At 27.5% G+C, this 22,754-nt stretch overlaps 2 protein-coding genes across 3 annotated transcripts in view; one reads left to right on the top strand and one right to left on the bottom strand.

Moving 5' to 3' along the window:
* The window catches only part of LOC105843433 (uncharacterized), a 33,538-nt gene extending 31,376 nt beyond the window's left edge, over window positions 1-2,162 (top strand). Inside the window, exon 6 of the mRNA XM_065819025.1 lies at window positions 993-2,162. Coding sequence (XP_065675097.1) covers window positions 993-2,022 — 1,030 coding nt within the window. The 3' untranslated portion in view covers window positions 2,023-2,162. The remainder of the gene's footprint in view (window positions 1-992) is intronic.
* Window positions 2,163-18,349: 16,187 nt separating this feature from the next.
* The window catches only part of LOC100206591 (deubiquitinase OTUD6B), a 39,549-nt gene continuing 35,144 nt past the window's right edge, over window positions 18,350-22,754 (bottom strand). For both annotated transcript variants that reach the window (XM_065818615.1, XM_065818616.1), the window contains 3 exons: window positions 19,624-19,685; window positions 18,570-18,676; window positions 18,350-18,476 (listed from right to left, as the gene is read on the bottom strand). In XM_065818615.1, the coding sequence (XP_065674687.1) occupies window positions 18,416-18,476; window positions 18,570-18,676; window positions 19,624-19,685 (230 nt within the window). In that variant the 3' untranslated portion in view covers window positions 18,350-18,415. The remainder of the gene's footprint in view (window positions 18,477-18,569; window positions 18,677-19,623; window positions 19,686-22,754) is intronic.

The raw sequence follows: 22,754 nt of genomic DNA on the forward strand, positions 1-22,754 counted from the left end.
AACCTTGAGTAGCAACCACGTAAGTTTTTCATACCCTTACAACCAATAAAAGTTTGAAAATTTTGAGACTTGGAATTTCTTTTTTACTAAACGGAAATGTCATTTCCAAATGTCAAAACTCAAAGCCAATAAACAATTTTTCGTGAATACAAATAATAATAGTTATTGCTTGCATAAACCAATATATGCTATTCACCAACTTATGAACCGTAAAAAGGTCTTTAATTTTACTACTACTACTAGCGTAAGTAGGTTTTTTTTACAGGCTCCGATCGCAGTGATCGGAGCCTGTAAACAAAAATGCCCAAAAAATTCGTTCCCCATACCCCTAACGTAAAGGCAATAAGTTAATAAAATATAAACTGCTATAATAAATTTAATTTCATTGACAAGTTTTGAGTTTGATATAAGAATAATTTAACGTATAAAAGTTATGACTATGCTAAAATTCTGCCTTCCCTAAAATGAGAGGACTGCAAATTTCACATGGTCATGACTGCTGAACACTAAAAGAGTTTTAAATGAAATTTAAAACCAGTTTTTAAAAGAACATTTTCATTTGACATATTGCTAGCCGAAAACTAGGAGGCTGTATGTTCATTTTGAATTTTAGATTTTAGAATGTAAAAGTTTTTTGCCAGAAAGTCCTACTGATTTTTTAAATAAAGTTTTATTATTTTTGTGTCCAGATTTATTCGACACACGACCCACTAGGTGATGAAAATTTAATGATAGAAAACATTAAAAATACAAAATATAGATACAGTCTTTCGGTTCTCAGCTGACAATACGTTGGAACATATTTAAGCTAGCAGTTTTTACAGTGTCTGAAAGTATCATATCTTCGCTACTACTTCTACAACAACTACAACTACTACAACTACAACAACAACAACTACTACTACAACTAATTAGAAGATTAATTGCATGGAAAATATTTAATATAAAGTATATTTATTTAGTTCATTAATTTTTTTTTGTTTTTATTAAAGGAATAAAGCAATGTTTACTCAACAAAGCATACGTTTGTTACCAGATAAAGATAGCACAAAATTGACTATACCCTGGTCACATGCTGTTGAAAAGAGAATTACAATTTCAAAGAGCTTCAGTCACTTTCAAGAATACCCAAAACCTGTTTGTAAAAAATTTAAAGTTCAAAATGCTTCTATTGAAAGCAAACCATCAAAAAATAAAAAGCTCTGTTTAAAACAAACAAAAGTACCAAACATACAAACTGTATTAAGTCTTGAGAGAAATTTTAGTATTCTAAACCGAATTACTGACGGAAAAGTATTTTTTCTAGATTCTTCTTTTTTAACTTTTGTGAACGAAAAAAATATTTTCCTAAACAATTTAGAGAAACTTAAAGGTAACATTGAAAATGCGGAAACTTGCCATAATAATTCAGTCGATAGTAGTGCGAGTAATAAGGTATCATTAACCGTAACAAATAAAAAAGAAGTCTTCAAAGTTCAGCCTCATAAATACCAGTTTGAAGCAAAAAGTCATGTTTACCATAAAACTTCGCTTACTGTATATAAATTGAAAAGAAAAGAGGTCAAACGAATAACCTTTGAAGAGTGGGTGTTTTTAAAAAAGCAATTGCAAAATAAAAATAAAACTTTTGAAACACCATCAGTTGCAAATTCATCAAAATCAAAAAACCAAAAATCGCATGCTGTCTCATTTGAAACATGGTTACAAAAAAAAAGAGCACACGAAGAATTAAAAAAACAAAAACAAGCTGAATTAGATTTGAAAAAAGAAAATGAATCTTTGCTCATGAGCAATTCTCGTCATATGGATCCACACCAACGTACTTTTGAAGAGTGGTTTTTTGAAAAAAAAAGCCAGCAGAAGCACCAAGAAAAAAAGGTTTTTAAACGAAAAGTATCATCAGCTGAAGATAGAGAACTTATTTTTAATTTGTGGCTATTGGACAAGTTTAAAGCAGAGATTCAAACTGAAACAGAACTTTTGATGAAGGAACGCTTTCTTTCAAGCTCTATGGATTATTAAAAAACTTTTTTTTATTTGTAAATATTTTATCTACTTTTACTTTATTTTTTTACACATTTTAATTTAATAACTGTATTTATTTATATCATTAGACTGCTTGTATATATTGCTTATATTAGTAAAATAAAATATCATTAAAATGTTTTTATTATACTATTCTAACAAAAACTTTTTTTTTTTTTGTTATTTTTATTTTATTTAGGTGCCCCAAGAAGCCATTGCGGACTTATCACAGAGTGCCGCGGATGAGCATTTAATTGAAAGTTCATGGCTCCTTTTTAACCGATGTCGCAAAACTTGCCTAGAGGTGGGGTTTGAACCATGGATCCTTCGTTTATGAGGCAAGTGCGCTACCACTGCGCCACGGCTGCTCCATTAAAAATCTCATTAAAATTTTATAAATTTTTAGTTAAACAATAATAAAAGCAGTTAATATAAACAAAAGAAAGGAAAAAGCTTATTATTTAGCCCGTCAGCGTCTCTCTGACATTATTAACTTCTTTGTTCATATTTAACTTTTGCAACTCTGTGTAGAAACATTCCTTAATTTTAAAATCCCTGGAATGAACAAATTTGTAGCTAATGAAAAAACTTAAAAAATAGATAAATGGGGAAAATAAAATGAAGAACCCCTATTTCAAACCAAGAAATTACAAAAATTAGAGTTTTGTGAACGCAAAATGTTTAGAAATTATTTTTTCAAAAAGCGCATTGTATTTCAAAAAGCGCATTGAGAAACGGTTTATTATTCAAAACTGATTTGAATTAAAATATTATTTTTTAAACCAATAAACAAAAACTCAATCAACATTATCTTTTAGGAAAAGTAAACAAGGCGCCTAAAAATGATTTTTTCAAAATCTTTTTTAATTGAACTGCTTTTTGGGCCGGAATAGTGTTCAAAATGAGGAGCATAATACAAATGTACTGAAAAAGGTGTTCAAGCTTCTTCTCGAAGGTTTAATTGAGTAGCTGCAGTGGTTTCCTTGCTTGAAAATTATTTTGCGGGCATTGTTAAAACGGCAAACTTCTTAATGAGATCTTCTTTGTTCACATCTATCAGATAAACCGTGCAAGTTCTCAAACTTTATTTTGAACGGAAAGATCATCATTATCCAATTAGATAAATGAAAATATAATTCCAACTATCTTGCTGGCTTTAAATCTTGAATCAATCTGCTAGATCAAACTATCTAAACCGCTCACCAAATTAAAACGCTCACTTAGAATTCTTTTGTTTGGTTGTTTTGTTTGGTTGTTTTGTTTGGTTGTTTTGTTTGGTTGTTTTGTTTGGTTGTTTTGTTTGGTTGTTTTGTTTGGTTGTTTTGTTTGGTTGTTTTGTTTGGTTGTTTTGTTTGGTTATTTTGTTTGGTTGTTTTGTTTGGTTGTTTTGTTTGGTTGTTTTGTTTGGTTGTTTTGTTTGGTTGTTTTATTTGGTTGTTTTGGAAAATGAGCTGTGTTTGATGGCTCACCGTGAGAGCGCTTCAGTTTCCGCTTTTGTTTTATTAGCGAGTTCAGTTTCAAATCCTTATTGCTTCAGATTCTGGAAAACGGCAAACGTCGTTAACAGCAGTAAAGTTTTTCTACCAAATCGTAATTACACAAATTCAAAAGATGATAACCATTTTTTTAAGGCTCTAGCTTGGCTCAGTCGCTCAAATCAAATCTAATGTATTCTGAAATAGATTTTACATTTCATGGAATATTTACATATAGTTCAAGTACTAATTTTAAGTAAACACCGTAATGAAAAACTAAAAAAAAAAAAGACGTAAACAGCACAATACTTAAACGAAAAACTTTATAGAACAATAATAAAGTAAGAACTTTGATATATTTAGGAAAAAATTCAATTTACTTTTATACATCTATCTAGAGTATAAGACTTTTATATACCTAACTAAAATATAGCAATAAAAAAGAAATAGATTATAATAATATACAGTAACAACATTATAAATAATATAGTAATATAAGTAATAATAATACGCAATAATAATAAAAACTCCAATTATTGGTAATAATAACCAAAATAATAATAGTACTAATGATAAAAATAACAGTTCTAGCAATAATAATAACAATAATAATATTAATAACAATAATAAAAACAGCAATATTTATAATAGTGAGAGTTTGAAATAGTGATATAAAAAATATTATTAATTTAAGAAAAAGTTAAGAAAGAGCGAGTATTAGTAGTAATAAATCAGCATTGAAATGAAGAAAGTAGTAGAAAAGAATTTTAAAAAAGATCAAGTATTTATAGTTATAAACCAGTATTGAAGCGAATAAAGTTAAGATGGATAGTAGATAGTTAGCAATAGAGAAGTATAGAAATTAGGAAGAATACTTGTTTGATAAAAAATTAAATAGACTGTTTTTGAATTTGGAAAATGTAGAGAGAGATTTTAACTGTGAGAGGAGATTATTCCATGTGCATATTCTCTGATATTTAATAGATTCATGACCGTAATAAACAGCTCTATGAATAGGTATTGATAATTTGAAGCTTTTGGCTGATCGAAGTTGGCAACGAGTATTTTTTTATAAGTAAAAAAAATCAGTAAATGGAATAGGTTAGGTTTTATATTGCTGTTTCCAAACAAACAAACAGTTGGAGTGCCAAATAAGGTCTTTTAATTTAAGTATCTTTGATATGTAGTTAAGGATATGCTAAAAATAGGTTATTTTGAGGGCTTTATTTTGGAAGTGAAATAATCTTTTAAATTTTAGAGATTGGGTTTGTTCCCATATTTGACCAGCATATCTAAGATGATACTCAAAAACAACATGATATATGTTAAGGAGTGTTTCAAGATTAAGGTAATATCAAATTTTGACTAATATACCGTTGGCTCACTGGTCAGACCAGGTTTTCCGTGGCATATATAAGAGCTGCGAACATTCTCGGCCTCTTGGCAAGTGGTCTGATTATGTCGGTACAAGAGTTCAATCTTGTCATAGAAATTTTATGCATTGAAATTCTTGTTGCTTCAGTGAGAATCTTTTATCATAAAAAACTTGCACTAAAAAATACGTTTAAAAACTTAACATTTCCAAGTGGATACAATGACGGAGTTTTGGCGACCAATAAATTCCAGACAAGCAAAAAGTTTCCATTTCCTTTTTCATTCATGTTCGTTGTTTTACTTGCAAACATAATTGTATATAATAATTATAATCAAACTATAACAATAATTTTATAAATAATTAAATTTGATATTGCGAGAACTTTATAATAAGTTACCTAGAAAAACTCAAAAAAAAAAAGAAGTCAAGAAAAGAATCAAATTCAAGAGCTCTTTACCCTCCCTTCTTTTCCATTCTTCATTAATGTTGGTGACATCAGATAATGAGAAAATGCTCCAGTGGATTTATTGGATGGTTTCTTTTTGTCAAATAGATCAATTAGACTATTAAGTTTCTTTCTGATGAGTGGGCTGGATAATAGCGAAAAGCCTAGAATTGCCCTTCAGAGAAGTTCTATATTCGTAATCAAAATTTTAATTAGAATGAGTCGCAGTTTTTTGCTATTTAACAGAAAAGTGAAGTTTCCAAGAACTTGACAGTTTGTTGGCATCTGTTTGAGATTAGTTTGTTTTTCAACAGATAGAATCCTTGGATACTTTTTCTGTTTAGAAGAGGAGGGTAGATTCTTCATCCAAATGCACCTGTTTAACTACACTGTTGCTGGAATTTCTATAAGACATTTTATTTTGGTTTTAAGGTGATTTAATGTCTTGCACTTTTCTTCCTCTCTATAAGACTTGCAATTTTGCACTGAAAACGAGATTTTATCCAAAATATTCAAAAATATTTCCCAATGTTTTAAAATATTTCTGAATATATATTATATATTTAAACCTGAAATAGAAAATAGATAAAATATGGCAATAATAAAATAATTATGTAGAGAGAACTCACTCCATGCTGGAGCAAGTTCACATAGTACAATTGGAATTAAAGCAAAGAAAATAAAATTAATAACCATGTCTAAGTGCTTTGTTCATAAACAAATGTAAACAGCTTACTTGAATCTGCCTAAAAATAGACTAGAACGTCATATAAAAATTCATTGTAAAATTGAAACCCTTAGTCAAACTGCGCGATAAGTAAACAAAATGAAACAAAAAGGTGGGAGAACATTTTAAAATTTATTTTAAAAATAGTCTTGGTACAGCAATTTTCATACAATTCTTCCTCGAATGTAAGTGGTTTCAGTTTCGTTACAAAAATAAATGATAATAGTTATTACCCTAGCGGACACTCGAAGGAAACTATGAGGTCACCAAGAACCGCTAAAATTTAAGCTGATAATTAACCGTTAATTAACAACTTTTATTTTGATATAAACTCTAAGAAACAAAACAAAATATTAATGACTTAACAGATTATATATAATGTAATGACAGATTATATATAACATTATAATTGATATCATTTTAAAATTCTTTTAGTTCTTTATTTCTGAAACATTTGTAAGTTTTAAATCTTTAAAATATTTTTTTTTCCGTAATAAGTAGTAACTGATTTAATTGAAACTAATATTAGTCATAATAGCTAAAAGCCCAGTTTATTTCAACAACAAATATATATTGTTAAAAATAATAAGAGAAGAAATTAATCAAAATTCGTAATTTTGATTTATTTCTTTTTTTAGCTTGAAATGTAATCCGCATTAAAACCATAATATTTGTGGAAAATTTAAATTGGACTATACTGGTTTGATGGTTAACTGGTTAGTTACTGGTTTGGTGTTTTGATGTTTTGTGGTATTTTTTTTCTTTTTCGTTGTAGTGTTTTCAGTAAATGGTTGGGTTTTCCCATTACCGTAAATGTTCCGCATAGTTCTCCAAATTTATATAGAGTCCAATGTCTCAACCATTTTTACAATCATAAATCGAATCTTTTATTCAAAATTGTCAAATAACTAGTTGCATTCAACCTATTAAATAGCAATCTGGTATTTCAAAACTTCACCTTTAAACTTTTAAGGTCTTTAAACCTTATTATACATACCTTATTATACATAAATGATCTTTACAAAGCTTCTAACATAACGACAGTAAATTTTGCGGATGATACGAATTTATTTCAGTCGCACGAAGACATAGATATACTTTTAATAAAATGAATAATGAACTAAAAAGAATTTTATATTGGTTTAGAAAAAATAAATTATCTTTGAATACTGATAAAACAAAATTTTTACTTTTTTACCTAACCTCTAAAAAAAACAGAATCCAAAATATCTTGCCTGACTTATTAATTGACAATACAATCATAAAAAGAGAAAAAGTTATAAAATTCTTAGGAGTCATGATAGACGAAAACTTATCTTGGAATCAACAAATTGATAATATTTCCATGAAAGTTGCTAAAAGCATTGGAATTCTATATAAAGCTAGATATATACTAAATAAGCACCAAATAACTCAACTATATTATTCATTTATTCATTGGCATATAAACTATGCTAATATTATATGGGGAAGCGCTCACAAAACCAAACTTAAATCTCTCTATTGGCATCAGAAACACGCAGCTCGCATAATTAATTTTGGAAATCGTTTTACAAGCTCAACACCACTTCTTATAGAAATAAAAGTTTTAAATATATACGAACTAAATATTTTTAATATTTTATGCTTTATGTATAAATGTAAAGAAAATGTATCTCCTAGTGTATTTATAAATCTCTATAATTTGAAACCCAAAAACAAATATGAACTTCGTTGTAGTAAAACTATTCAAGAGCCATTTTGCAAAACAAAAATTAACCAGTTTTGTATTTCTTATCGTAGTTTATTTCTCTGGAATAAAATAGTATTACCTAACTTTGATTTTTCTTTCTTTTTCTTCCTTTAAAAAGAAATTTAAAAAAATAATATTTTCAACACAAAATATATTCATCTATTTTTAGTATTTAAAGTTAATACGATTTAATACATTATTTTTGTTTACTGTATGAAGAATATAATTTATACAACATATATTGAATACTTTATATTATAATATTAAATATTGAGAATGTTATATAACTATATTATAAAATATTATGTTAAAACTTGCTTAACATCTGAAGAGTATTATAACGCATGTGTAATTTTTTAATGTACGACTTTTTTTTATATATAGATTGTAAAGGGCTTCATGATAAGATCATGTGATCTTCTGGAAGTCCTACTAGTAATATATTCATTGTAAATTTACCTTGTTCATATTATTCTGGAAAAAAAACAAACAACCGCAGTACCTTTGAAAACCACTTTAATAAACTTCTCCAGGGTTCGTACATAGAAAAAAACTTTTGAATTGTGAGATAAATAGTTGCATACTAAGTGAATTATATATGTACACACACACACATACACACACAAACACACACACACACGTATATATATATATATATATATATATATATATATATATATATATATATATATATATATATATATATATATATATATATATATATATATATATATATATAAAGAGACGATTTTACGATTAAAATGAGGGGAAGGGGGCTGAATCCTTAAAAAAATACCAATTGGGTTCTAAAAAAAATAAAAGAAAAAGGTTCTCAAAACGAAAATTTACCCAATTGAATTGTATCAAATACCCGATTAGCCGGCTATTTTCACAAAAACACCGACTATAACTTGAAAATCATCTTTTTTGGGGAAAGGCAGGGAGGAGGGGTATAACACCTCTTATACACATCCGTAAAATCACCTCTGTATGTATATGTATATATATATATATATATATATATATATATATATATATATATATATATATATATATATATATATATATATATATATATATATATATATATATATATATATATATATACAGTAGCGGGCTAAAGTAACCGGACAAGAGCATAACTTAAGATAACTTATGAATGAAAAGTCCAATTTTTTCAAATTTTCACTGAAATATCAAAAAATTTATTACAAATCTAAAAACAAATGAATTTTTACTAAATCTAAGCAATCTAATCTTAAAAGTTCATTTAATTAAAATTTCCGCGTGCAAAAGTATACGGACAGAAAAAAAAACTTGAATTAGATTTTTTTTTTAAACATTTTTTAAATTGAAAATACTTTATTTTAAAGTAAATTGCTTTAGTACTTTGTCGGGATTAAGCATTAATTACTGCTTGACAGTGACAAAGAATTGAGTCCACCAGCTTCATAATCACAATAATTTTGATTTTTTGCCATTCTTGTTTCAGAATATTCAATAAATCAAATTTACAAGCTGATTTTTAACCTGAAATTTGTCAATCTATGTGTTTCCATAGATGTTCAATAGAATTAAGGTCAGGACTTTGCTATGTCAATTCCATTAATTGAATTTTTTTGTTTTTGAAAAAGTCTTTTATAAGGGTTGAAGTGTCTTTTGAGTCATTATCCTGCTGAAATATCCATCCTCGAGCCCTGAAAAATGTTCCACGCAAAATGCTGTCTTGGTAAATGAAAGAACTTTATAATGAAAAATGTGGTATTGACACAATCAAAAGTCTTTTGAGGTCTGCAAATCTACTTGAAAAACGTCCAACAAAGAAACTTTTTATTTATATAAAAAACCGAAAAGCACGCTTAAGATTTGCTAATAAACATTTGATTTGGGCAAGAAAACAGTGATTAAAAGTACTTTTTAGTGATGAATTTAAGTTTATGTTATTTGGATCTGATAATATTAGAGATGTCCGTCGACCAAAAGGCCATAAAAACGATCCTTAATACCAGCTACCAACAGTAAAGCACAGAAACGTTATTAACTGGGCTAACTTGAATAGAGAAACGTTATGAACTGGGCTAACTTTAAACAAAACTCGAAACGAAACTCGAAACGAAACTCGAAACGAAACTCGAAACGAAACTCTAAACCTTATGAACTGGGCTAACTTGAATAGAGAATGTATTGGTCCAATCCATTTGATTGATGGCATAATGGACAAAAATATGTACAAATATATAGTTAAGATTGTTATGCTACCACATGCTGCTAAAGACAAAATGCCTAGAGGAAGGGTGTTTTAGAAGGACAATGACCCAAAGCACACTTCAACCCTTGTGAAAAACTTTTTCAAAACCAATGAAATTCGATTAATCGAATATCCATAGCAAAGTCCTGACCTTAATTCTATTGAATGTCTATGTAAGTTAACTGATCGACAAATTTCAGGTCGAAAATTAACAAGTAAACGTGATTTATTGAATACACTGAAAAAAGAATGGGAAAAATCAAAATTATTGTGATTATGAAGCTTGTGTACTTAGTGCCTTGTCACTGTCAAGCAGTAATTAATGCTAAGGGCTTCCTGACAAAGTAGTAAAGCAATACTTTAAAATAAAGCATTTTCAATTTAAATAATGTTTAAAAAAAAAATCTTATTCGCGTTTTTTTTTTTGTCCGGATACTTTTGCACGCGCATATTTTAATTAAATGAACTTTTAAGATTAAATTGCTTAGATTTAGTAAAAATTCATTTGTTTTCAGATTTGTAATCAATTTTTTTTACATTTCAGTGATAATTCTGTTGATATTTGTCTTTTTCTTATATATATATATATATATATATATATATATATATATATATATATATATATATATATATATATATATATATATATATATAAATATATATATATATATATATATATATATATATATATATATATATATATTTATATATATATACATACACATGTATATATATATATATATATATATATATATATATATATATATATATATATATATATATATATATATATATATATATATATATATATATATATATATATATATATATATATATATATATATATATACACACATGTATATATATATATATATATATATATATATATATATATATATATATATATACACACATGTATGTATATATATATATATATATATATATATATATATATATATATATATATATATATATATACATGTGTGTGTATATATATATATATATACATGTATATATATATATATGTATATATATATATATATATATATATATATATATATATATATATATATATATATATATATATCAGTGGCATTGCTGGATGGCATTGCCATCACTCTAAACTTTTATTAATTGGGCCGACGAAAAGAATTTCAAATTTCTGAAAGAAAACAAAAACTTTTAGAAATCTGTGTCAGGTTTTGATGATGTCACCCGGTGCAGCCCGCTCCCTATGTCTAGTGTTAGACATAGGGTGCGGTTAGTTTTTCAAAATGAGTTTTTTAAGATTTTGTTTTTAAGAATTAGTTACGTTCTTCAAAAATGTCTTTAATAATGTTAAAAACTATATTAATTTATAAAAAAAGGTTCAGCGAGATGAAATAAATTTTTTTTCCAAAAGAACCGTAAGAAAATGGTCTTCTAAAATAACTTTTAATCCTTAAAATATATTTATATAAAAAAAACCGGACAAGATGGTTTTTCATATAACAACTCAACAAAAAAACTAAATAATGGGTGTATTTATACTCTATTTGCATTTTGCATTTTAAAAGGCCGATAGGTTTTTTAAATATTATTAACGCAACTTTATAAGCATAAGTTTACATTTTACGGATAAAAAAAAATACCTCGGTTTCGATTCTTCATAGTGGATAATATCCTTATGGTGTAACTTTTTTGGAATATTTTTTGCAACACGTGTTTCTTTTGTTTTAAAGGAGTTGTCAGTTTTTTAAAACTTGATAAAATTGGACGCATAAATTTCATAATAATTCATCTTGCCTCAGTCACGTGATCAAATGACAAATTTATGAACTTTTTATTTTCATTATCGTTCCAAAAACTTTCAAAACGTTCTCCATTTTTCCCCCACAAGTTGCAGAAAGAAATGTGCGATAAGTTGTTTTTACATTTGAGGAGTCCATTTGCAACCGCGCTAAGTCTAAGTAAAGTGATTTTGAGAAAACCATAAAAAACTCAACTTACTCTTGCGCATTGAAATTGATATTTCCTCTGTACATTATTAGGATCAAAAATTTAAAGTTGGTCTAATATTTAAATAGATGATAGATTTCGGTGTATAGAAAATGGTAATAGAAATAACTCAAAGTTGATATTTTTGTGATTTATAAAAGTATTTTTTGGTTGGAAAACAACCTTTTAAAGTTATGAGATATAACTGCGTGCAGATGTATTACTCTAGAATACTTATAAACAGTATTACTGTACTACTCTAGAATACTTATAAACAGTATTACTGTATTACTCTAGAATGCTTATAAACAATATGATTAAAAAAATTTGTAGAACTAAACCGACAATAACATTTACAACTGTTTGTGTACATTTTTAATTCTTTAATTATGTTATCAAATTTCATTATATAATACCTTTAGAAATATTCGTTGCAAGGGTTGTTCCAACAGGCACTATGTTTGTCTCCGTAAAGAAAGCAATAATGTTTTGTTTTCTTTGGATTTTTTGTTTCATGTTATTATATTTTAGTTTTACGCCTGTTAATAATTTTAAAAATTTAGAAAAAGTGTGTTTTTTTTTCTTTTTCTTTTGCTCTTTCCTTAAATATTCAATAAACTTTCACAATAAAATAGTTAAGATAAAATAGTTAAGATAAAAATCGTTTTACAATAAAAAAATACAACAAAATATACTGTTATAAAAATAAAAACAAGAATAAGAACGCGGAGACTCGCAGAAGACCTTCAGGTCTGATCATCGAGAACCGTTCGTGAATATTAAGTACATTTAATTAACATGAAATATAAAATTAAAAAGACAAAACAATGTTGTTGTAATCATTAGCGAGAACACAAATTTATATATATATATAATTATATATAAAAACAATATATAAATAAAATTGGTATAAAGAAATTCTTGATACTTTTACATATAAATACAAAAATATTTTTAAAAAAATTCTGTTTTCATAAACACATAAGGTGTTGGTCAGATATACTATTATATATTACCTTATGTAATAAGTTTCGTATTCATTTTCAGAAGAAATTAAAAAATATAAAAGTTTATCTTCAAAAGAAAAAATAACTTCTTTTAGTTTTCTTTAATGAAAGGTTATTCCATTCATGTGAAAAATCAAAGTTTTTCAAAACTATTTTGTTCCAAAGAAAAGCTCCTCGAAATGAAATACATGTCTTTCCAAAATTAGTTTGAGAAAAAGGTTGCCGTTGAATTTGAAAAAGATTAAACTTAGAAGACTAAACTGCTAAACAAGACTCAATTGGAAACTAGCAAATAGGCAAAGTAGATAAAAATGAGAAAGCAAAAGTTGCAAAAAAATATTTAATTCAAAAATTATAAAATTGGCCAATTAGATCATTTTTAAAAGTGAAACCGACGATATGGAGACAACGTTAGTGAGGATCAAAATAAGAAGAATGAGATTGAGTGATATAGTTTTGCAAAAAGCATGAGACTTTCGTAAAATAATTGTGTCAAAAATATATACCAATTAACCAATGTTGCAAAAGCTGCTATCAGGTTCAAAGTAAGTGATGCCTTAGCAACTGCTACCTTAATAGACTATCAAGTTGTAACTCAAAATGACAAGTCTCAAATTATCACTAAAAAATTATATTTGATAAAAAAAAGCGTATTTCAATTTAATTGGTAATAAAATGTTTATTACATATGTTTATTACATATGTTTAGTACAGAGGTTTTCCACTTAAAAGTCATTGGAATAGATAGTAAAAAAGACAAAAACACACTATATTGGGATAATTTTGCTTAACCTATTATCAATAGAGCAGTAAAAGATGAGCATTACTTTGCTTTAACTGCAGAAAGTGGACCTTTTTCTTAAAAATATTTGACATATAAATTAAAAAATTGAGCAGGAATTACAATGGTGGCTGAAACACTAAAAAAAAAGAAAAATACAATAGCATTAAAAATTTGAAAGGCATTGCACTTGGTAACACTTCTTCTACTAATACCAGTGTGGAAAATGGTTTAGTGGTCTCTCTAGTAGAGCTTTCAGATTGAGGAACTCATTAAACAGAATGTTTACTTCATCAAAATGAGTTTACACTTTGCCACGTCACAGCTGAAATAGACAGTAAAAGTAACTATTCAACGAAATATAAGAGCATATATTGGTCAAAAAGCAGTGTTAGCCATGGCTAATGGGTCGGAGGCCCCAAAAAAAACTGTCATTAGGGCTCCAAAATCTTAAAGATGTTTTTCGCAAGATATTGCTTAAGCAGTAGCGTGGCGCCACGGCTCTGTTAAAATTTGTTTTTTGCGGACTCAAAATGGGTTGCCTAAAATACAGGTCCGCCTTACTCAAGGCCAGTATATAAGGGGTGGTATGTATGTGCATAGAGGGACATTATATTCTCGACTCCTTTATACCATATATCCTTTTATGTAGGCCAACTTTAGTCAAAGAATTAACTTTTCTATTGGTTAGCTAGCGAATTATGGACAACGGTGATACGATATGGTTTTATTTTTGTTTTCTTAAGTTGTTAGTTATTTAAAAACATTTTGTTATTAACAAGTTTTTTATTATGATAAATTAGAAAAACTTACATTACCAAGGAATTTTTTTAAAATTTGTGCGTACGTACTTTTAAATAAAACCCATTCGTACTGTATTTCAAGACCACCTCTCTCAGAGCGTACATACTTTAAATTGTACTCTAAAGTACAATATATTAAATGAGGAGCAAACATGCAAATAGTGTTTTGTCCACCGGATCAAATGTGTTGTAAAATAAAAAAAACTTGTTATTAGCTTGCACCTTACTAATTAGAATTAGTGTTTCTTTTTAAATAAACTTCTTGTGTATTGCTATAGTAAACAGTAGCATTTATCAGAAATTCTATTATGTAAATCTAATATTTTAAAAACCCATTGCGTGATCCTTATAGTATTTTTGCAGTGATTTTGTATCGTTTAAATCCCAGTCAATGCTACATTTTCTCACTTCACCAACTTCTGAGTAAATGTAAATTCCTCTGATCTTAGTGTTGATGGGTACTATTCTTTGATACACAAAGAATCCAATAGTCACATGCTTGGGTTGGGGTATACATACATACTCGTTTTCTTGACAACCCTAATCATTTACCTTCACTCCTTGATTTATGTCTGTTCAGGTCTCCTAGCTTGTGTTCAGTTTCTCCTTTTTCTCTTTTAGGTGGTTCTGACTATGCAATGATCTCTTTAAATCGTTCATCTCATACTACTTACTACTACCCTAAAACTGACTGGGATTCTCTTAGTGATTTTTTTCGTGACCTTGGATTGATATCTTTTCCCTATCAGCTGAAAAAATGCACCTCTTACGTAACCTCCTGGATTCAGGCAGAAATGGAAGCTTTTGTTCCTTCTCATTTTTCCAAGTAAAGCCTCATTCTACTAGATGGTTTTCACCTTCTGGCGCAGCTGCTATATCTAATCCAATACTTTTAGTTCACTAAATTTCGTATCTTATCTAAGAAGTTTAGTTTATCTCAAAAGGCTTTAGAAGCTTTTGGAAAATTTTCAAAAGCGTTGTTAACAAGGAAAGACCAACATTCCTTCTCTCTTTCATGGGACTGATCTTATAACCTCTCCGAAGGATAAGGCAGGACTTTTTATAAAGAACTTTTATTCTGATTTGATCGAATCTTATGGCCATTATTTTCCATCCATTCCAATTAAACAGGTTAACCAATTGTTAGACATTCAAATCACTCCAATTGGACTCTTCTAAAGGTTGTGGCCCAGACAACATTCCTGCCATAGTCTTAACTATCGCAATACTGTCGACTTTCCTATATTAATAAATAGCAATCTTCTACTGAGTCCTCTTCTTTACGTCCTTTTGGATTATCGTTAACTACTGACTTTTCATTGAAGCCATATATACAATCGATTGCTAAATTTGCATCCGCTAAGACTGCTTCTCTTTATCGTGCTTGCCATTTCCTCTCTCCTGATTTTGTTCTCTACCTTTGCAAATCTTTTATTCGTCCCCGTACGGAACACTGTTGTCATATTTGGGCTGTTTCTTCTAATAATGCTCTTTCTCTTCTAGACAAGGTCTAAAAACGCATTGTAATTTTAGTTGGACCTGCTCTATCTGGTAAGCTTGTGCCTATTTTTCATTGTCGTAAAGTGGCATTTTTTTTCTCTCTTTTTCAAAATATACTATAATGGTCGCTGCTCAAAGGAGCTATCACCTCTAGTTCAAACAACTTAAACTCATTATCGTTTGACTGGTCATTCAGCAAAGTCTTATTTTTTTACTATATCAGTTCCTGCATGCTCTATAATCTTTATTCTTCTAGTTTTTTTTTTCCGCATTTCAACCCTTTCGAACTCTCTCCTATTAGTAACTCCCAACTTAAAAGTGGTTGCCTGCAGTCTTATTGGGAGTGAATCAGAATAAAAAATAAAAAAATTGCTTTCAACTTTGAGAATTTGTGTAGTGGTATATATTTGTTATACTACACTTTATCATGGTACAAAATGGTGAAGTTAGACTACCACCTTATATATGTATGTATATATATATATATATATATATATATATATATATATATATATATATATATATATATATATATATATATATATATATATATATATATATATATATATATATATAATTTCTTTCGTTAAAGATTAGAAAGTCTTATCATAGAGTAACTCTTTAAATGGTTAAACAAAATTTAGTTAACAAATATATACAACCATAAGTGGTTAATAATATGCAGACAAAGATACACATAAACATTTTAGTAAGTGATTTTCTATTTCTTTGCTTAATAGAGAATTGTGTAGTTTTTTTTAAACAATGAAGAGTTGCTTGCCCATCTTGTGATATATCTATCGAATTAAAATCCATGATTGTATTAAAGCATGAATAGTTGGTTTTGGAAGATGTTGATTTGGTAAACATTTATTGCATTTAAGGTTTTTAGTAATGGTTTAACAAGAGTGAGTTAATCTTTATTATAAACCTTGATGCATGTTTTAAACTTATACGATATGTATTCAATTTGGATTTGTGCGCATTTCCCTGTGTAAAATTAGAGTGCGGGGAATAACTTTGGATATAAGGAAAAAAAAAAGGTTTTATATTATCTTAGGACAACACAGGTTTAACTTTGTAGAATATTATTATTTACAAGTTTTTCTGTGTTAAGTAATGATAATGTGATCAGAAATATTTATTTTACTCTTTAAACAGTTTTGATTGTTTTTGAATTTTAAAACTTTCTATTGTACATCCAAAGCAAACATTAAAAAAAAAAAATTTGCTATGGATGTACAATAGAAAGTTTAAAAATAAGAAACAACACAAAATGCTTCATATTATTGCAAGTAAATTGATCATACTGTTGCTGTAGACTCGTGTATATTTTCTCGAGTATATCGCGTATATTTCTCGAGTATATTTCACGAGTATATCGAGTACATTTTCTCGAGTATATCGCGTATATTTCTCGAGTATATTGCGTATTTTTTCTCGAGTGTTATTGATACCTTTTTATGAAATTTTAGTTCAAACAAATTTTAACTATGACTTTCTGTAATTGAGGTCTTTGCAATGATGGCGAAACATTTTTTTTTTAAATTAAATGTATTTTTCATTTCAATTTTAAACTTTCTGTATTGCAAAAACACATTTATTAGATTTATGAGGTTTTCTAATTTTGCATTATTATCAGTATCAACAATCTGCACATTTAGTAAATAATGATTATAGCTTTTCTAAAGTTCTTAAGAAAACATAGCTATTTAAACCTATTATTACGTTATTACAATTGATGAGTGTTTTGCTAAATGGGGTAAGCCTATTTTTTTCAAAATTGAGTTTTGTCAACAATCGGATTCCTTATTGAAAAAGTTACAAATCTATGTATGCAGTATGAATAAAAAAGAATTCGTCATGTTTATTAACGATTACAAAATTAATCAAAAAATACTTCGCCGGATAATCTTTTTTTTTTCACTTTTCTTGAAATAATAAAACTTAAATAATAAAACTTAAATAAAATAATAAAAATAATAAAACTTAAATAATAAAAACGCCCTTCAATTTTATTTTTATTAATATATTTTTGCAACAAAGTGTTTTTAATCGAATTAAAATAACTTTTACATAAAAAATTCTGTAAAAATATTTTAAATGTTAAAGTATAGCTTCCATTTTAAATAATCTTATTATTTCTAAAAGCATTAAATTTTGAAACGATTATCAGTTCAGAGGAAGAACTTATGAAACACATTTCTAGAATTGTTATTCAAGCAATTCTATCCGCACTTAAAAAGTAATATAATGATGTAAAAAAGTGATTTATTGCAAAGAAAGAGACATTATTTAAACAAGTTGTTATTTTACTAGGTTACGTTACGGAGACGACGGCATTGTAATGTTCTCCTAAACCATATTGATGTCTATGATACCTATGAAGAAAATGTAAATTACAAATTTTCTGATTTTCTGAATTCTAATGTTACTAAAGCATATAATAAGTAAATTAAATAAACTTTACTTACGATATACGAATCGGTTGCTTATCATATTCTTCACCAATCATTAACGGAGGATTTGATGCTTGAAGAATTTCTATTGGTTGTTTATAAATCTGAGAAATCGCTCTTAGCTAAATAAAAAAGTACGCAATTCAACTAAAAAATCAAAACCCATGATTTATCAAACTTTAAATTTTTTATGCAGATAGATGATTTAATGTTAATACTTTATATATAATTTTCTTTTTTCCTTTAACCCTTTAATCAGCACCATTATTTTTTAGACTAAATGTATAAAAAAATTATTAAAAACACAGCATATGTAAGAAAACATGTTAGAAATACTTGAAAATATATATTTTTATATTAATAGTCTTTTATTAAATAGTAGATTTAGAAACATGGTGCAGCACATAACCCTACATCACAAGGGGTCCACTCTTAACGAGAATATTTTCTTCTGCCCTTCTTACTGAATAAAACACACCTCCGTTGAGGGGCAGAAACTGATTTTATTTCTTGTGCATACGATAGGAATGACGATGCATTAATCGCATTGGATTACCATCAAGACTTGGTTTTCCACCCTGTCCTGATGTTACTATGTCATAACCATAAAAAGAAACTAAAGCACTAACAAATTCTATTCTGAATTCTGAAAGGCTTCAGTTTACCTCCTAACATTTTGTGAATAACTTGTGCATTAAATATGGAAAGATTAATGAGATGGAAATAAAACTTCTTTTACCACTTTTTCAACCTTTTACGTTGCGTAGGAGATGGTCATTTGATCACTAAGATCAATGCCACCCATGTTGCTGTTGTAAATTTGGATAGCAGTTGGTACAATAGGATATAACAAAAGAAAAACAAAAACAAAGGATAGAGTGAAACTTGAACTTAAACTAACTTAAAGACATATAAGTCTTCTTGCCTTATTCTAACAGATATGTAGAAGATACAACTTTCAGAAACAAAAGACAACAATCCACGCCTTGGAAGTATTTTATATGGCAAAGCAGGATAAAGCAATCATTTTTTTTATTAAAGTGATAAATTATTTAAAAAAATTGCTAACCTCTAATTGGCCGCCCCATAAATTTGTATATCTAATATCATGACAATACTTTGTATACTCATCTAAATAAAGTAACTTAGAACAGTGTATAGATTAAAAAAAAAACACCCCTAACCCCTGTTTAATATAATATATACAATTTAATATACTATAAGGTAATTTATAATAATATAATATATATTATATAATATATAATAACAATCAACTAAAGTTGTTGTTTTTACAATAAAAAATTTAAACAATGAATAATGCTAATCAGTTGCCTTAAAGAAAAACTTTTTGTTAATTTTTAAAATACTTTTTAAAATACTATATATATAAATATATATATATAAATATATAAATATATATATATATATATATATATATATATATATATATATATATATATATATATATATATATATATATATATATATATATATATATATTAGTGGTATAAACTTTGTTGGTCATGTTGGAATTTTAATACACAGTATGTCTAAAAATAATATTAGGGTATCATATTATTGTTGTATAATTTTTTTATTTTATGTTTGCATCACGGCTTGTATTGGGGCGAACTGTTTTAAATTTTGTAATTGAACTTTTTGCAAGAGCTTTAGAGCATTTTCAAGCATATAGCGCTAATAGAATCCATCAACCAAGATGTTGTAAAACATAGCCGAGGCCGGGTTTTTGACCAGGGCTGCATAAACATTTATCCATCCTAAAGTATAATTTTTTTATTCAAAATTCATGTTTTACTTTGTATATATATGCAATATAAACATCATTATGATCAACATGATCATCATTATCATCATCATTATCACCATCATCATCATCATCATCATCATCATCATCATCATCATCATCATCATCATCATCATCATCATCATCATCATCATCATCATCATCATCATCATCATCATCATCATCATCATCATCATCATCATCATCATCATCATCATCATCATCATCATCATCATCATCATCATCATCATTATCATCATCATTATCATCATCATCTTCTCTTTTGGCAAATGCTACACCATATAAATACTAAGGTTTATATAAATACTAAAGTTTATATAAAGGATATTGTATACCAGCATCTAAATAATTCGCAAACATATATGTTTATATCCATAATATGTATGCATAAAGCGTACATATTATGGATACAAACATATATGTTTGACTTGATGAGTAGAAATAAAAGCTTGTGAGATGTATGCATCTCACAAGCTTTTATTTCTACTCATTAAGTCAAACCTCATTCTACTATATATTTTTTTCACGATTTTGAACAGTTGCTTTATTAATCATTTATTTCATCTTTTTTACAAGAACATCACTCTAATGAACAAATGTCCTTTTATTATTTCAAAAAGCCCATGTAAGGTTCTGTCTGATGTTAAGCTCTGTTATTCTCAGTTTACTAAATCTTGTATCTTATATCAGATAGTAGGTTCTGGAGACTTTTGGTTAGTCTTCAACAATGTCATTAACTAAAGTAAGTCTAACATTAATTCTTATTAATTATACAATATTTATTAATATTTAATTTTTAAAAAGTGTTAAATAAGTGGTTCCAGTTTTTCAAAACTCTAGAAAACACTTTGACCTCTCTAACTATTAGTCTTCACTCTGTTTCTTTATATAAATGTTTTGAGATTATTAAATTATTTCTTACTCACTGCAGTAATAAAGTTATTCTTGAAGATCTACACTTTTCTTTATTTCAAGTAACTTTAAGGGTACCAAAAGGCATATTGTGGTACCCTAAAATCTTTGCTCTTGTATTGTTTTTTATCTACAATATCAATATTTATAAAAATTTAACAATTAAAGTGGCTCTATTTGTTGACAACTCAACTTTATACTCTTGTCTTGACAAAGAATCTTCACTTTTCGATTGCTTAGAACAAGCAGCTAATTTTTAATCTGATCTCTCTTCTGTAACAGCCTAAGGCTTGCCATGGCTTATGGATTTAAATTCTGGAATTTTTGTTAGACAACAAAACTCATTTATTTACTGCAAAAAAATATTGCAATAGTGTTGGTATTTTTATATTGATGAATAACAACCTTCTTACTCTCAGACAAAGTCATAGCACATTATATATGTAATGCAGTAAATGTAAAGCACATTGTAAATGTAATGAGGTTGTGGTGTAGTGGTAGAGCACTCGCGTCATAAGCAAGAGGTACCAAGTTCAATCCCCACCACGTCCCTGGTACTACCGTGCTCAACTTGTTTCTCTGCACAGGGGCCTTGGTTGTCAAGGTTCATGTTTCAGAGTTATATAGTTGAGAGAGGGTTATAACCACAATTAAATAGCCTCCTTGTCTGTAGTGGCATTTTCAGTGTTGGGAGGCAAATTAACATTAAAAAAAAAATAATGATAAATTAGACCTGCTTTATTTGCCAAGCTTGAGGTCACTTACTACCAAGATGAAAAATAAACCTCATACTGTAACCAGATGAACATCATTAATAAAAAAAGAATTAGTATGTAAGAATTAATCAAGTTATATAAGCTATTTTATTAATTCCAAAAAGCAAAAAAATCATAAAACAGCAAAACACGAGGTTTACAAACTTTTTACAATGACAAAAAAAAAGACAAAGAATATATATACATATATATTTTTTCTTGACCAGTTCTCATTCTCTCACAACAACAAATTAACATTTTTTTTTATTTTCATTAAATCCAACTTTGGTTTTTACAAATATTTACATAAATTTATATTGAAAAACAATCCTCAAATATACCATAAAAATTGTCATTAAAAAACCCCTTAACATATTAACAAATTTATTAATTAAAAGCAATGTGAATCAAAAACCACGTAATCTGGCGATTACGTGGATTTTGATTCACATTGAGGACAGGCTTCAGGATCATTTCTGATAACTAGTGCTGTGAAGGTAAAATTCACTGAAAAATTTTCCGGTAAATTTACCGAAAAATTTTGAAATTTTTTTTTACTCATTTTTAATTTTTTTTTTTTAAAAAAAAGATTTTTTTTAAAGGAAAATTTAACCTCTTTGAATTAAATTTTACCGGTAAATTTTGAATCAAATTTTACCAGAAAATTTACATCACTACTGATAATAACCTGAAAGCCCAAATTGAGAA

The sequence above is a fragment of the Hydra vulgaris genome, chromosome 15 (genome assembly GCF_038396675.1).
Source record: "Hydra vulgaris chromosome 15, alternate assembly HydraT2T_AEP".
NCBI lineage: Eukaryota > Metazoa > Cnidaria > Hydrozoa > Anthoathecata > Hydridae > Hydra > Hydra vulgaris.